Source organism: Chiloscyllium punctatum, chromosome 11 (assembly GCF_047496795.1).
Source record: "Chiloscyllium punctatum isolate Juve2018m chromosome 11, sChiPun1.3, whole genome shotgun sequence".
In the NCBI taxonomy this organism is placed as follows: domain Eukaryota; kingdom Metazoa; phylum Chordata; class Chondrichthyes; order Orectolobiformes; family Hemiscylliidae; genus Chiloscyllium; species Chiloscyllium punctatum.
Window position 1 is genome coordinate 77017392 of NC_092749.1, and position 18409 is coordinate 77035800.

General features: G+C 42.5%; 1 protein-coding gene across 1 annotated transcript in view; it reads right to left on the minus strand.

Annotated features, from left to right (window-relative positions):
• fndc1 (fibronectin type III domain containing 1) overlaps positions 1–18409 on the minus strand; it is a 332979-nt gene that overhangs the window by 260427 nt on the left and 54143 nt on the right. The window contains exon 2 of the mRNA XM_072581080.1: positions 3532–3726. Coding sequence (XP_072437181.1) covers positions 3532–3726 — 195 coding nt within the window. The remainder of the gene's footprint in view (positions 1–3531; positions 3727–18409) is intronic.

Sequence of the window (18409 nt, forward strand, 5' to 3'; positions counted from 1 at the left end):
TTGGGTGTTGGAGTGATTTCCTTGAATTCCAGAAGCAGCAATTAATGCTTTATATGCTGTTGCATGGTTTTTCAACATCGGGGGGAAAAATATCAAAACAACGGCGCTTTTAAAAAGAGGAAGACAGACAAAAGGCAGTGCACACATGGTCAGTGAGGGAGAGAGAAGAAAGAAATCCACACTGCTAACTGACACAACAGTGAATCTGCAAAGTTTGCTGTTTGAGTTCATGTATCTCTGGACAGTGGAGTGCATCTGGGAAACAAACAGCGAAATTCACAGCTGACCTTGGGAGGAACATGTGTTGGAGACATCACAGCATAGGAACAGATAAGTGCATAGTTGTTACGTGTAAACTTGCTGTAAGTCTACAGTAATGAGTAGAGTGGGTTCTTTCCTGACTATATATGTTTTATTGAGATCTGTCTCTTGACTACATTTTAAAATATAAACTATAAGTTAGCCTGGAGCACTGATTTTCTTAGAGCAATAAGACAGTGCTATTTTTGGGGTCTGTGGGTTGTGAAGGGCCAAAGATTGCCTTGGTAGAGTGATGTGCTCTTCTTGTCAGATGTGGGAGTTTAGGGAGTGTTTCCATGTTACTGATGATTATGGATTGTGAATCCTTTCATATCGAATGGATCAGTTGCAGCGGCAGCGAGAGGCAATGAGAAATTTACAAGAGAGAGAGGGTGTGATGGATGGCAGGTATAGAAAGGGAGAAAAGCCACAGATACAGTCAGGTAGATGGGTTAACTCCAGGAAAGGTAAGAGGGGTAGGCAGGTAGTCCAGGAGCCTTCTCAAAGGAGAGTAGGACTGGCAGGAGGTCATGGTACACATTGGAACTAACAACACAGGAAGGGAAAAGGATGAGATTCTGAAGGGAGAATATAGAAAGTTAGGCAGGAATTTAAAAAGGAGATCTTTGAGGGTAATAATGTCTTGATTACTCCCAGTGTGCCAAGTTAGTAAAGGTAGGAATAGAAGAATAGAGCAGATGAATGTGTGGCTGAGGAGCTGGTGCATGGGACAAGAGTTCATATTTTTGGTCATTGGAATCTCTTCAGGGGTAGAAGTGACTTTTAAAAGAAGGATGGATTACAGCTGAATTGGAAGGGGACTAATATACTGGCAGGGAGGTTTGCCAGAGCTGCTCATGAGGATTTTAGACTGCTAAGGTGGTGGTAGTGGTGGTTATTGGCTTGGGGGGGGGGGGGGAGAGGAGAAGTGGGTGTAATGATCAAACTGTCACGGCAGGCAGCAACAAAGGTGAGAACAAGGTAGGACTGGTAAATTAAATTGCATTTATTTCAGTGAAAGAGGCCTAAAAGACAAGGCAGATGAATTCAGGGCATTGTTCAGAACATGGGACTGGGAATATTATAGCAATTACAGAAACATGGCTCAGGACTATTGATGGAAGATATAGAATGTAGGGAAATAGATTGTGACATCTTGAAAAATGTCTATATTACAGTGGAGGACCTCTTAAAACACATAAAAGTGGATAAATCCCCAGGACCTGATCAGGTGTACCCTAGAACTCTGTGGGAAGCTAGGGAAGGGATTGCTGGGCGCCTTGCCGAGATATTTGTATCATCGATAGTCACAGTTAGGGTGCTGGAAGACCGGAGGTTGGCTAACATGGTGCCACTTTTTAAGAAGGGTGGTAAGGACAAGACTGGGAACTATAGACCAGTGAGCCTGACATCGATGGTGGGCAAGATGTTGGAGGGAATCCTGAGGGACAGGATGTACATGTATTTGGAAAGGCAAGGACTGATTAGGGATAGTCAACATGGCTTTGTTCATGGAAATCATGTCTCATAAACTTGAGTGAGTTTTTTGAAGTAGTAACACAGTGGATTGATGAGGGCAGAGCAGTGGTGAAAGTGATCTATATAGACTTCAGTAAGGCGTTTGACAAGGTTCCCCATATGAAAGTTAGATCTTATGGAATACAGGGAGAACTAGCCATTTGGACAGAGAACTGGCTCGAAGGAAGAAGATAGAGGGTAGTGGTGGTGAGTTACTTCTCAGAATGGAGACCTGTGACCAGTTGTGACACAAGTATCGGTCCTGAGTCCACTGCGTTTCGTCATTTATATTCATGATTTGGATATAAACACAGGAAGTATAATTAATAAGTTTGCAGATGACATGCAGATGGGACGGCACGATGGCTCAGTGGTTAGCACTGCTACCTCATAGCACCAGGGTCCCAGGATCGATTCCAGCCTCGGGCAACTATCTGTGTGGAGTTTGCACATTCTCCCTCTGTCAGCGTGGGTTTCCTCCCACAGTCCAAAGATGCGCAGGTCAGATGAATTGGCCATGCTAAATTGCCCATTGTGTTAGGTGCATTGTGTGTGTGTGTGTGTGTGTGTGTGTGTGTGTGTGTGTGTGTGTGTGTGGGGGTGGGGGGGGGGTGAGTCTGGGTGGGTCGATCTTTGGAGGGTTGGTGTGGACTGGTTGGGCTGAAGGGCCTGTTTCCACACTGGAGGGAATCTAATCTAGTCAAAAGTGGAAGTGTAGTGGACAGTGAAGAAGGTTACTTCAGAGTACAATAGGATCTTGAACAGATGGGTCAATGGGCTGAGGAGTGGCTGACAGAGTTTAATTTAGATAAACATGAGGTGCTGCATTTTGGAAAAACAAATCAGAGCAGGACTTATACACTGAATGATCAGGTTCTAGGGAGTGTTGTTGAACAAAGAGGCCTTGGAGTGCAGGTTCACAGTTCCTTGAAAGTGGATTACACGTAGGTAGGATAGTGAACGCATTTAGTATGCATTCCTTTATTGGTCAGAGCATTGAGTTTAGGAGTTGGGAGGCCATGTTGTGGCTGTACGGGACATTGGTTCGGCCACGTTTGGAATATTGCATACATTTCTGGTCTCCTTTATATCAGAAGGATATTGTGAAACATGAAAGGGTTCAGAAAAGATCTACAAGGATGTCGCTAGGGTTGGAGCATTTGAGCCACAGGGAGAGGCTGAATAGGCTGGGGCTGTTTTCCCTGAAGCGTTGGAGGCTGAGGGGTGAGCGTATAGAGGTTTATAAAATTATGAGGGGCATTGATAGGATAAATAGACAAAGTCTTTTCCCTGGGATAGGGGAGTCCAGAACTAGAGGGCATAGGTTTAGCGTGAGAGGAGTAAAATTTAAAAGAGACCTAAAAGGCAACTTTTTCAGAGTGTGGTGCATGTTTGGAATGAGCTGCCAGAGGAAGTATTACAATTATAACATTTAAAAGGCATCTGGATGGGCATATGAATAAGAAGGGGTTGGAGGGATATGGGCCAAGTGCTGGAAAATGGGACTAGATTAAGTTAGGATATCTGGTCGGCATGAACAATTTGGACCATGTTTCTATGCTGTGCATCTCTATGACTGTCAATGAAGACAGTTTTAGCATGGAAAGGTAAAATGTGGTGACATAGTTTTGAAAGGCCGAAGAGCTCGGTCCTGCACTGTTTTTTTTTGTGGTATCTCTATTTCACATCGCAAATTGCCAGTGACCCACTTACCTACATCCTGTAATAAAAAAGACCGTTTGTTTTCCTCTGCCTTGATGAATTTGAGGTTTTCCAGAGTTTTACCATAGCCAATAGTATAGTGAGCCACAGGTCTCTTGGACACATTTTTCTGTTGCTCCCAGAGGACTTGCAGTCCTTTTTCATGAGGTAGAACCTTTACATTCTTCAGCTTCCAGTTGGAAATAACTGCAATGAAAGAACATTAACACCTTGTCAGTTTTTACAGAGTACAATGCACAACTTGACATGAATGATTCTGAATAATTTTCCAACTGTTTGAGAATCCTAAAGCAAAATACTGCAGATGCTTGAAATCAGATATTTTTAAAAATCAGAACATGAATACTCAGCAGGTCTAGCAGCATCTTTGGAAGGGGAAGGTTATGATTCACTTTGACTTTCCATCAGGAAGTTCTGTTCTTTACCACAAAATTGAAGAGGAGTCTTTATTAGGAGCTTCCATCTTACTGAGGAGGATACTTTAGGCCAATGCACATTCAATAACTGGATTCAAAAACCCTGCTCACATTTTGACAACTGTGACAAATTCTACCACAGCAGCTATGACAATCCACTTTTTCCTAAAATAACTCAACACTTTTAAAAATAAAGTCAACTTGCTTTACTCCCAATGTTGACAGATGCTTTTTCAAAAAAATCCAGGATCCAGGTCCACATCTTTCTGATCAGATCCTGAGTGTGTATCAAATTTTGATTAATTCTATACATTAATTTAAATTATTTGCAAACAGGGGAGAAAATATGATCGCCACTCTGAATGCAACCAGTGTGCTGGTCATGCACAAAGTCAAGACCTGCCCTCATGTACTAATAGCATGGCAATGTGACATTAATGCAACATAGAACATAGAACAATACAGCACAGAACAGGCCCTTCGGCCCACAATGTTGTGCCGAACTTCTATCCTAGATTAAGCACCCATCCATGTACCTATCCAAATGCCGCTTAAAGGTCGCCAATGATTCTGACTCTACCACTCCCATGGGCAGCGCATTCCATGCCCCCACCACTCTGGGTAAAGAACCCACCCCTGACATCTCCCCTATACCTTCCACCCTTCATCTTAAATTTATGTCCCCTTGTAACACTCTGTTGTACCCGGGGAAAAAGTTTCTGACTGTCTACTCTATCTATTCCTCTGATCATCTTATAAACCTCTATCAAGTCACCCCTCATCCTTCGCCGTTCCAACGAGAAAAGGCCGAGAACTCTCAACCTATCCTCGTACGACCTATTCTCCATTCCAGGCAACATCCTGGTAAATCTTCTCTGCACCCTCTCCAAAGTTTCCACATCTTTCCTAAAGTGAGGCGACCAGAACTGCACACAGTACTCCAACTGTGGCCTAATGTATTTAGTGAATGTATTCTGACTAGGATTGATTCTGTCACTGCTTTCCAAATGATCATTTATTACACTCTTATTAATTGACTCCAGCATTTTCCCCACCACCGATGTCAGGCTGACTGGCCTATAATTCCCCATTTTTTTCTCTCTCCCTTTTTTAAAAAGTGGGATTACATTAGCTACCCTCCAGTCCATTGGAATTCTTCCAGAGTCTACATAATGCTGGAAAATGATCAATGTTACTGTTATTTCTAGGGCCACTTCCTTAAGTACTCTGGGGTGCAGAGCATCAGGCCGTGGAGACCTATCAGATTTTATTCCCATCAATTTCCCCAATACCCTTTCCTGACTAATAAAGATGTCCTTCAGTTCCTCTATCATGCTTGACCTTTTGTGCCCTAGCATTTCCTGTAGGTTATTGGTGCCTTTCTTAGTGAAGACAGATCCAAAGTATTTGTTCAACTGGTTTGCCAACTTTCTATCCATTACGAATTAACTTGATCCTAACAGCAAGGGACCAACATTTGGCTTCACCAGTCTTTTTCTCATCACATACTAATGGGAATGTTTCCAGTCAGTTTTTGCTTTCTGCAAGCTTACCTTCATAATCGTTTTTCCCTTTTGAATTAAACCCTTTGTCCTCCGCTGCTGAATTTTAAATTTCTCCCAGCACGCCGGTTTGCTGCTTTTTCTGGCTAATTTTTATGTCTCCTCTTTGGCTTTAGCACTATCCCTTTTTACCTTGTTCACCATCGTTGAGCTACCTTCCCTGTTTTACTCTGACACCAGATAGGGATGTACAATTATTGAAGTTTATCCACATGATCCTTAAATGTCTGCCATTGCCTATCCACCATCAACCTTTTAAGTATCCTTGGCCAGCTTATCCTAGCCAATGCATGTCTCATACCATAAAAGTTAGCTTTCTTTAAGTTCAAGATCATATGGAATGGCAGAGCAGCATTGAAGGGTTAAATGGCCCCTCCTAGTTTCTGTGACACACAAATCATGGAGTACAAACCATGGAGTATCATGATTTATTGAGTCATATACTTCAGTCAAGTCAGTGAATGTAATGAAAAGTTCCTCGTGAAAAATGGGATACCTAGACAGAAGAGATTTTGGCTACAGATAAGGTTTATTCTTAGGAAGTAGAAAAACATACCAAACAAATCCAAAAATCTCTGAATGATAGAAGAAAAAAAAGATTAAGCTAGAGAAGGTGTTAAGGGAGGATACAACTGGGAGCTAGTCAATTATAGATTATTCACTGGAAAAGTGAAAAAGCAAAGAAGAGAATCCAGAATATTGTATGAAAAGGGGTTAATGTGAAAGGAAATTCTTAAGTTGTCTGTGGACGTATAAATAGTAACAGGGTGAGAAAGTGGGGCTAAGTTGGGATGAAAAGAGAATTTACACCTGGAGGCAGTGAGTATGGCTGAGATATGAAATGAATACTTGGCATCCATCTTTCCAAAGGAATATGATGCTGCTTGGGTCACTGGGACAAAGAGGTAATTCAGACATCTGAAGAATTTTAAATTGTTAAGGAGGCAGAATGGGGCAGCTTTTCTGCTCTTATTATTGAGACAGTAACAGAACCGAATGTACTTCACCCATGGACATGGAGGGAAGAGATTGTAGAAATTGTGGAGGCATTGGCCATAATTCTCCAATCTTCCTTAAACTCAAGGTATGCTAAAGGACTGGAGACTTGTAAATGGTACATTGTTTAAAACAGAAGTTTGCAAAGGTAAGTCCGTTGGTTTAACCTTGTTAGTGGGGAAACATCTAAAAATGATAATTAGGAAGAAAATCATAGTCACTTGAACGAATGCAGATTAATCAAGGACAACCAGCATTGATTTATTAAAAGCAAGTTGTTTTAACTAAGTTGCTGGAACCTATTGCTGAGGCAGCAAAAGTTTGACGAAGGTAATGCTGATGGTATACTTGGCCTTCCAAGTGGTGAATGACAGCTTGTTGAGCAGAGTTACAGCTTATGGAAGATGACAGACAGTGAAACATAAAATATAGAATTGACTGAGTTATCTGAAGCATAAAATACTGATATGGATTTTGTTTGAATCAGAAGAAGGTTTGTAGTGGAAGTTCCCATTAGTAGTTGTTGGGGCTTTGATCTTCCTGTTGTAAGATAATAAGATAGACTTTGGTATACAGGGCACAATTTCAGAATTTGATGAATGTGACGTTACTCATTGCAGTAAGAAGGATATGGAGAGAGAATATGAAAGACAGGTCATCATTCTAAAGGAATATAGAGGCAGAGGATCCTGGGGGTGTACACGCACAAATTATGGAAAGTGGCAGAATAGGGTGCCAAAGTGCTCAGTAAAGCATACAGCATTCTTAACTTTATCAATAGGAGAATATAGTACAACAGCAAAGAATAAAACAAAGGTTAACAACAATAGTTGGAGAAACTCAGGTTGAGTAGCATCTGCAGAAAGAAAGCAAATTTAGAGAGATGGGAACATTACATTATTGATAAAGGAGACCATCACTGGAGTAATGAGGGAGAATGTCTTCAAATGAAGCTGTCTGGGTAAAGCTCAGAAACAAAAAACAATTACTTTGCTTGGATTGTACTGAAGGTCTCCCAACAGACAGAAGGAGATAAAGGAGCAGATATGTAGGCAAATCAGAGGTGTGAGTGAAATACGGTTATAGTAGGGAATTTCAACTTTGCTAACATTGACACATGATGGCGATCCTAGTTAGTGGGTGAACATTTTGAGGATAGTAACCATAATTCTGTAAGTTTCAAAGTCATTATGCAAAGGGATAAGGATAGTGCTGAATTTGTGTTTAAATTAGGAAAGACTGATTACAGTATCATTAGACAGGAACTGGCAAACAGACTGGGAGCAGTTACATGCAGGTAAATCTACATTTGGAAAGTGGGAGTCTTTTAAAAGTAGTATAGTGAGAACTTAGGGCTGTTAATAAGGAGGTATTAGGTGTTTTAGTGGGCATAAGGAGGCATAAATCTCCAGTGCCCAATGAGATGTATCCCTGGCTGCTGTGGAAAGCAGAAGAGGAGATTGCTGATGCTCCCTGACAAAATATTTAATACTTTGCTGGTCACAGGTAACTGGAGGGTAACTAATGTGGTTCCTTTGTTAAAGAAGGGCAGCAGGGAGATGCCAGGTAAGTACACTGCAGTTAGTCTGATGTCAATGGGAGAGAAATTATTTGAAAGAAATTCTGAAGAATAGGATTAATCAGTACTGATCTAGGATTAGCGCAGAATCGTTGGAAGGAGATCTTGTCTGACTAATTTAATTTTGTTTTTGAAAATGTAACAATGATGATTTGGTTTACATGGACTTCATAAGGCCTTTGACATTATCCCATGTGGAAGGCTGGTGCAAAAGATAAGAGCCCACAGAATTCAAGACTAATTGACAAACTGGATCCAAAATTGGCTTACAAATAGAAGGCAAAGAGTGATAATGGAGGGGTTGTTTTTGTGATTGGAAGCTTGTTTTGATCGGTTTTGGAGCCTTTGCTGTTTGTTATGTACATTAACAACTTAGATGCAAATGTGTAAGGTATAATTAGTAAGCTTGCAAATGACACCAAATTGATGGTGGTGTTGATCATGAGGACGATGGTCTCAGGCTAATCAAGCAGAGCAATGGCAGATGGAATTTGATCCTGACAAGTGTGAGGTGATGCATTTTGGGAGGCCTAATAAGGGTATATACAATCAATGATAAGTCCCTAGGGAGTACTGAGGAACAAAGGGACCTTGCTGTACAAGTCCAAAGATCCCTGAAGGTATCAGCTTAGGTAAACAGACTGGTGGAGGTGGCATAAGATAATAGACAATAGGTGCAGGAGTAGGCTATTCTGCCCTTCGAGCCGGCACCACCATTCAATATGGTCATGGCTGATCATCCTTAATCAGTCTCCTGTTCCTGCCTTATCTCCATAACCCTTGAGAGCTCTATCCAACTCTTTCTTAAATGAATCCAGAGACTGGGCCTCCACTGCCCTCTGGGGCAGAGCATTCCACACAGCCACCACCCTCTGAGTGAAGAAGTTTCTCCTCATCTCTGTCTTAAATGGTGCCTTCATCAGAGTGGCACACAATATAGGAGAAAAGTCTTATTGCAACTTTGTAGAACATTGGTTAGGCCACAGCTGGAATGCTGTATGCATTTCTTATCACCACACTACTGGAAGGATGTGATTGCATTGGAGAGGGTGCAGAGGAGGTTACATTTCAGGCAAAATCCTGATGAAAGTCTGAGTTGTTTTTCCTGGAGCAGAGGATGCTGAGGGGGGATCTGATGAAAGTATACAAAGTTATGCAAGGTATAGATTGGGTAGATCGTGAGAACCCTTTCATTATGGCTGATGTGTCTAAGAGCAGAGGACATAAATTTTTAAGATGAAGAGTTTTTTTCACCCAGAAGATTATAGAAATATGGAACTCGCTGCCTGACAGTGTGGTGGAGTCAGGTACTCCCACATCATTTAAGAAGCATTTGGACAAAAACTTAAAATGCCAGGATGTAGAGATGCTGGTGTTGAAGTGGGATGGACAAAGTCAGAAATCACATGACACCAGGTTGTAGTTCAGTAGGCTTATTTGAAATCGCAAGCTTTCGGAGCGTTGCTCCATTGTCAAGTGAAGTCGCACTTTATCTGAAGATGGAACAGCTTCCAAAAGCTTGAGATTTCAAATAAACATGTTGGACTGGTATCATGTGACTTCTGACTCAAAATTCTAGGGCACCGTAGGCTATAAGTACACTTTAGTGGGATAAGTATTGTTTGATGTTTGTTGATTTGGCATAGATATAGTGGACTTGTTTCTCTGCTGTATGACTAACTTCAAATAGTTGAAACTTCAAATATAGTGAACATCTATTGAGGCCCTGTTTAGGCTTCAGGTAGTTGTCCGATAACTGTTCCTCTGTCAGCTGAGTCAGCTGCCTTATTAACCTTCTACCTAGACTACTGAATTTTAAACTTGTAAAATGGGAAAAGATATGACAGATTTACCAGTTTTATTTCCACACTGTTCTGAAAGCACTAAAATATATGCTGACTCGGGCTGTCTGTCACTCCGGATGTGATCTCTCCTTCCTGAATGTTCGAAGCTTACTAATCGTGCATGTTAAACAAACTCTCCAAATCCTGTCAAGCTAGGATCTGGGTTTATAAAGGGTCTGTGGGAGGTGTAATTAGGTTTGGTGTTGTAGTAGGTTTGGTGTCAGTTTAATAGTTACCCAGTAGTTAGACTAGGTTTTAAGAGGCAAACGTTTCCTCAGTAACATTTTACTTAACAGCAGTGGAATGGTTGGAATTCTCTCATTTGAATGCACACTTTGAAGAGGGTCCAGACTCAAGGGAATTACTGATTAAAATCTTCAATTTCCTGTGGAATTCCCGTGGAGTCTGCTGCATTGGGAATTCCACAGAGTCCTGATGTGCAACTCTCATCTGTGCTACAGAAATGATTCTCAGGCAACTGGAAAATATGAGGGACTTGAGAAAACCCAGATGGTTGGTCTTTGTCCTTCAGATTCCTGAGCAGTTCCACCCCAAGCCTGAATAATGACATATTGGGCAACACTGAACATCCTCTATTCTGACCCTTTCAGATCCTAAAATCCACATAAAATATTCTCCATCACTGCAGGACTTGGAAAATGGACTCTAGTAGAAGCCTGTGGTGTACCTTTATTTACTATGAGGACTTGAGGTGCTATTGTTGTACATGTAATCTTGATGGGTTGGTATTAAGATTTCAGTGATGTAGACTGATCTTGTTGCAGCTTTGTATTGCCTTAATAATTGATAAGTTTCCTGTTGTCCCAGTGAGAGCTTATTGGATCACACTTTGGCTGGCGCCTAATCCCTTCCCACCAGACCTGCCTGCCTTTGGTCACCCTACCATAAGCAAGAACTCCTAAGGGCATCATTCGGGATCATTGGAGCATACAAGCCATTCTCCATCATGGACTGACTATCTTTATGCATTGGATAAGAAATGCATTCCTTTTTTTCCAGGGAAAACAAATCAAGATATATTCATGAGGTTTTGTAAGCAGATAGCTTGCCAAATGCTTTAGGTGGGAATAGCCATCTCCCCATGCAACAGCTTAACTTTGAACTCTCCATAAATAATGACATAGCTAAGCTGCTAGAATTAGTAAAGGAAAACATCTTGTATTTGTATAACTCTTGGCGATTTTTCAGAATCTTGAAGGCACTTTAAAATAATTTATTACACGTGTTGCCAACTGGACATTGGATGTACAAAAGTCCACACTCTGACAAATTGTAATACTTGAAAGATCTCTGTTCTTTGTGAACAGAAAACATAGCACATCTCATTTAACATATGTTCCAGTTCCATGCTTAGGTATGTCTATTCATATGTGTGCATGCAACTTGTGTCAGTTCAAACCAACAAAACTGAGAAGAGCCCAACAAAATGCATGTTTACAAAGTATATCAAGATATTTTGTAAGTATCAGAATAATTGGTATGCTTCCCTTTATTGGTCAGAGTATTCAGTACAGGAGTTGGGAGGTCATGTTGCGGCTGTACAGGACATTGGTTAGGCCACTGTTGGAATTTTGCTTGGATTTCTAGTCTCCTTCCTATTGGAAAGTTGTTGTGAAACTCAGAAGAATTCAGAAAAGATTTACAAGTGTGTTGCCAGCGTTGGAGGATTTGAGCTATAACAAGAGGCTGAACAGACTAGGGCTTTTTTCCCTGGACCGTCGGAGGCTGAGAGGTGAATTTATAAAGGTTTACAAAATCATGAGGGACATGGATAGGATAAATTGACGAAGTCTTTTCCCTGGTGTGGGGAAGTCCAGAACTAGAGGACATAGGTTTAGGGTGAAAGGGGAAAGATATAAAGGAGACCTAAGGGGCAACTTTTTCACACAAAGGGTGGTACGTGTATGGAGTGAGCTGCCAGAGGAAGTGGTGGAGGCTGGTACAATTGCAACATTTAAGAGACATTTGGATGGGTATATGAATAGGAAGGGTTTGGACGGATATGGGCCGGGTGCTGGCAAGTGGGACTAGATTGGGTTGGGATATCTGGTCAGCATGGACGGGTTGGACCGAAGCGTCTGTTTCCATGCTGTACATGTCTATGACCTTACTGGAGGCTAGCGAGCTCCCGTCGGAGGCTGCGGTGTTGAAGGTCAAAGCCCACCAGAGGGAACCAGATAAACAGAATCCCAAGTGGCCCAGTTTTAAGGGGAACCAGGCTGCCGACAAAGCTGTTCAGTCACCCTAGAGACAGAAGTCATCCATCCCTTGTCTGCCACTTTCGCTGAGGATGGCCCCACCATAAGCATTAACAAACTGCACACTGATACCCAAAGGCAAGCGCACGAGGTAGAAGGCACAGGGGGCCATGCCACACGAAAGAAGTGTCTGGATATTGAACAACAAGGTCATGGCCCCCACATGCATCTGATATACTCTTATGCAATTACACCATGACATCTCCCATGTGGGGTGTGATGCCCTGATGACCAGTATTGGAAGGAATTGTAGTGGAAGGGCATGCCAGATTTATTGCCTGATTTTGTCACCGTTGTGTGACCCGTGCCCAGCACAACCCAGAAAGGCCCGTTAAAATTAGAATGGGGCACCAGCCATGCTCAAAGGACCTGGGGGCATATAGAGATAAATTTTACGGGACCTCTCCCTCAATCCCATAGGAATACTTATTTCCTTGTGATTGTTGACTAATTCACCAGGTAGGTGGAAGCCTACCCGACTCAGAACTGCTCAGCTATCACTTGTAAAGATTCTAGCTGAGCAAGTGATTCCCAGGTGGAAAGGTTCCAGATTGACTCCGACCAGGAGACACATTTCACTGGAAGAGCAGTCAAAACCAAATGTCAGCTGATGGGCATTTAAACTGAGATCCCACATACCCTCCCATCCACAAAGTTCTAGCTTGGAGCATATGAACAAGACAGTTAAAATCTCCCTTGCTAAGGCCATACAGGACTCTGGCAAGCACTGGATGGATGTCCTGCCTGCAATACTCATGCGACTCAAGTCGACCACAAGCCAGTCAACTGGTTTGACCCCTTATGAGTTAATGGTGGGCAGGACAATGCAACCGTCTAATTCCATCATCATGGAGGGATCTGATGTTGACCGTCTCTGCGATAGAATGCATTGCTTCGTACTCGAGCTACGCGCCCAGCTGAAGGAGATGCACAAAACATTCAGGGACAAACAGGACGAACAGAGGCAATCAGAGTATTGTCCCCAGGTCCCATTGGCAGATGGTAAAGTTATGAATAAGACTCGATCTGGAAAACTGGTTTTGCCCCTAAGTGGAATGTCCCTACAAGGTTATCATCATTAGCGATGACACGTGCACTTGTATTGACATGCTCGGGAAGGGGGTCTGGAAACACTGGTCCCAACCTAAGGAATATTTGGGCACAGACTGAGGATCCGCACCCTCTGCTTTCTTTTCAGATTGATCTCTCTTACAGCCTGCTGACATCCTTTGCGTATGCGCAGGTTGTTGTACGTGGACCAGGAGCACGGGAAGTTGCACGTGGGCAGTTTAGCCTTTGGAACATTGTTAACACAGAATGATAAGATAACCGTTTTCTCTACTTGAGTTTAAACATGTTTACAATGCCGTGTGTGGTCGCGGTGTTCTGTATTGTCATGGTTGCAGGGGTGTCAGGATTAGAGGATAACTTGTTCTACAAGACCCACATACATGGTAATTGGACCATGTGCTACCCTCTTGCCCAATCAGTTGAAGCGTCATTCATAGCCATCCCTGGGTGGAACTCCTTTGACCTACACACAGCGGACAGTTTAGACGCATGCTGTGTGGACCGAACCAGTAAATACCGCCAAGGTATATAAGGGAGATGTGTAAAGCTGACAAACTGAAATAGAATACAGTCCCCCAACTGTACAGGAACTCGGGGAAAGAACAGCACAACATGTGCAAACCCACTAAGTTACCTGCTTTGTTTCTTAGGACAGGGATGGGGGTGCGCATACGCTCAAGTCCCCAAGAACCCCTCTTGTGTGCATACACTGTGCTCTTGCCAGCATTGCCAAGTGAACAAAAGCCTTTTTACATGAACCTGTAAAAAGCAAAGATGCCTAAACATAACTGCGGGTTGACAGTTTGTTTGTGGACAATGCAACGGCACAAGTTAGTTCAGCCATTTGGACGTATCCATTTGATACCTACCAGCTGGTAAGGTCAGGTGGGACCTCCAGCCAAGAAGATAGTGACCTGAGCCATTAGCAAAGAATTCTGTGCAGATTGGAAGGACCCTGTAACACTGGGATCCTCACTTGGCTACGGGTTCCTTGGAGCCCTGTCCCCGGGGAAGTGCGACGGGAGTAATTAGTGCCAAGAACAGGAACTATCTTGGCTGTGGCCTGATCTTCCAGGGAAATAGGACAGTAAAAGGGTTGGATGCCATAAATGAAGAGCTTGCTGAGTCAAAACTCTATGCGCAGCAAACCCGCTGTGCCATCGATTACCAGTTAGCCCAGAAGGGCGGAGTGTGCACTGCTGTAAGGGACAAGTGTATAACACATTACAGATTAATCCTGTAACGTCACCCAAACCATTAAAGATAGAAGATGACTTCAGGCAAGGCTTCAGGAAAGGGTTTGGTTGGCTCGAACTGGTACAAGGTGGTATTTGGAGCTCGTACCTTTTATACACTTTGATGTACTTATGATTGTTATCACCTGCTGCATTGTATTGGCTGTTTTTAATTCCATAATAACTGCACTATTATGCCAGGTGCTAGCTTCTATGTTGAATCACTTGGGAGCCACCCCTTAGTGGTCCTACTGATGACCACTGGACATAGCTGGTCTCATCGACATGTTCACACACATCTTGGACCACAGGGAGATCTGAAGATGTGCAATTAAAGGGTTAAATGGAGAAATGCTGTGCTAACTGTAGAGTGACTTTTAGATTTTGCAAACGACTGCAGAAAGGCTGTTTCTGTTACTGTGCAAAGTAATCATGGTGTGCTACCTCACAAAACAATTCACCCAGCAACAGAAACATGGTGCAACGGCCAATGGTCCGCAATGCTCTGTGGTCCTTCCAGAGGAAGGTGACTGTGTCACAATATGCAATCAAGGATATAAAAGACTACTGTAATCTGCACTAAACGAGAAGCCTGGTTGAACCATGTTTAGGCACCTCATTTCTCCCAAAAGCTTATTAAATAAAGCTTAGTCTGATTCCCTGCTAAACTCACATTTTGGTATTTTTTAAATTACAACATGTGTAACCTACTCAAGCTCTGACAGTGCTCCCTGTCACAGTAACCTCTGCCTTCAAATCAGAGGGCACTCCATATATTTCAAACCTGCTCCAATACCTCTAACCCTCCTGACCTTTGTAACTTCCTTCAGTATCTAAGCTCCTCCAATTGCTACATCCATCCCTGTCTTTGTAACATCATCCTGCACCTCGAGTCCTCCTGATTGCTGAAACCTCTTCAGGCACCGCACTCTCTCTATTTCTATCTCGTTCTCCTCCTCTTAGAAACCTGCGTATCTGCATGATCCCCTACAACCCCCCCCCAACTCTAACCTTTACCAGCCTCCATAACCCTCCCTACATCTGTAACCTCTTCTAATCCCTTCAGCACCTTCTATAACTGCAAACTCCCATATCCATCCTCATTTGCAAAATGTATTCTAGTTTTTACAATGTCAGAATTTGAAGCCCACTCTCTCTCTAATCTCCAAACTTCTTCAGCTGCCACAACCATCCGTACCTCTTTTAGCTCCTTCAATCCCTTTAAGCTTTCCACTCTTGCATAAATTAACACCTTAAACACTTTTCAGTGTACCTTACTATAGTCCCTAAAAACTTTCCTCTCTGTAAACTGCTCCAACCCCCATCCACTATCACCATAAAGTCCTGCAGCCCCTAATCCCCTTTTTGTGTAATTTCTTCCAGTCCTGACAAGACACCCTATAATCTTCCCTAGTTGGGTAATCCCCTCAAGTTCCTGCAGAATTTCTGATTTGCAGCATCTGGTGCAATCCATGTGACTCTCCAGTACCTATGAGACTCACTTTCAACGTCAGCTCATCTAGTCTCTGCATCCCTCTACTTATCTCCATATCTTTCTCCAGCTCTTACAACCTGGTCTACATAAACTTCGCCCTTCCCTACAACCCTGTCTGCCTTAGGAACCTCTTCCAGCCATACAATGCTCCCTATCTGTGAAACTGTCTCCAGAAAACCTGCCAGACTCCACAACCTTCCTATGTGTGTAACTTCCTGAAGTTACGAGCTTTCTTATACCTTTAAACTTCTTCAGTCACTAGAACCCTCCATATCTCTTTCACTACATACAATACTCTTCTCCCAAAAACACCTCTGTCTTTTTCCATCGCTGGCTTACTCTGTACCTCTCTCTCGCTCCCTACACCCATCCCTATTGCGGGAATCTAATCCAACCCCCTCTATCTCTAACTTCCTCAAATCTCTATAGTCCTTTCACCCACTAACATTTGCAACCATTTGCAACTATCCTTCTACACAGTGGTTCAGTGGTTAGCACTGCTGCTTCACAGCACCAGAGACTTGCGTTCAATTCCACTCTCGGGCAACTCTGTGGAGTTTGCATGTTTTCCCCATGTCTGCATGTGTTTCCACCGGATGCTCCAATTTCCTCCCACAGTCCAAAGATGTTAGGTGGACTAAATTACCCATAGTTGTCAGGGATGTATAGGTTAGGTACATTAGCCATGGGCAATGCAGAATTATAGGGAAGGGCTAGAGGAATGGGTCTGGTTGGGATGTTCTTTGGAGGGTTGGCATGAACTTGTTGGGCCAAATTGCCTGTTTCCACACTGTTGAGATTCTATTAAAAGAAAGGTTGGTGGCAGTAACCTCAACTCCAAGCTGCCAGTTAGTTCAGCAGACATACATTAGTCACTGCTCATCTCAAAATGGTCAGTTTCAAATGCGCATAAGAAAAGATGGTTTTATTCCAGGAATATGTATTCACAATATCCTCAGTCACATGATATTAGACCTGAAATGACTAACCGCAGCTCTAAAGCGCAGCTGAGTAAAGATCAAAATTGTGTGGTGCTGTATTCCTTGAGAATACAGTTCCAAATCACAAGTCAGTGAAGGATTAGAACTGAAGCTGCATAAAAATAGCAGGCCAGGAAGCTACCATGGTGAGCTGATTGGCCTTTGATGACAGAAGAGACATTTCCCAGTGATGTAGGCCAATCTAACACACACTGATCCAGCAGGAAATAATCTGCCAATTCAGGTCCCAAACAAAAGCCAAGAAGTTGGATGTCATTACGGGGCTTCCCACGGTGTTCAGCAAATCACTTGAATGATTTGCCTCCATTAAGTAATTGGTTTGCGGAGATCTGTAAACATAATCGCATTGGAGATATGTACATGTTGTCAAATGCAAATCCAGGAAGGGAGGCGTGGGTTGAGGAGGATTAATGACAGATCAGTAGTCTAAAACATAAAATCAGACACTTCCAACATTTTCTGTTCCTAGTTCCAATTTCTAGTAAGCACGAGCTTTTCTTCCTATCACAGCCATTTGATTTGTTGGTATATCTTTCAACTTTGAAGGAGCTTTAACTATCAAAACTCAGCTTAAATTTATTTTTCCTTTTTTTTCATATGGATTATTTGTTGCATCTTGAGCATTCCCGAAAGGCAACATAAATCACAGAGTTTAACTTGCTATTGAACTGCTGAAATTGTAATTTCCTGATTGTTATCTGCATATATTGACATTTCTACTTCTAATACTAACAGACTATTGAGAGTAAAACAAATTCATCTCAAAATTAGTGACAGCTGTTCGTATGCAAGTCAGCACTGGACACAGTGTCGAATTTTCTCGACCAAATTCTGGAAAAATCAGTTGGTTTCAACAGTCAGAAAAGTCTTGGTTGTATGAGGTAATGGTTCTTAAAGGGTTTATGTTCATATTCCACTGACTCCATCCACTCAACTGATGTCACATTGTGCAAGAATGGAGACAATGAATTCGATTCTAGGAGGGAGCAGATGCCTCTGTACCAGCTCTTAATACCTGACCGAGAACAGTTGAACTTATTGCTATTATGCAGTAAATGTTATCAAGAACAGTCCCTCTTCCATAGATACTCTATAGTGGCAAATCCTCTACCTCTAATCACCAAATAGGCCCAAGGCAAAAACAAAGAGAAATGGCAGCAGCAAACTATCCCAAACAACTCCCATATACTGATCAAAGTAGAAAATTCAACAAAATGTCAGAGTGGTCACCTCAGAAAATACTGCACTCATTATCCAGAAACCATGGCTCAGATCCTTGGATCAGGGTTAGAAACTCAACATAGACTAAATGCACACAGCACAACAAATAAATCCGCAAAGAAGTTTCAGGAATGAGTCAATAAAATACGTAACAACACAGAGGAACTATA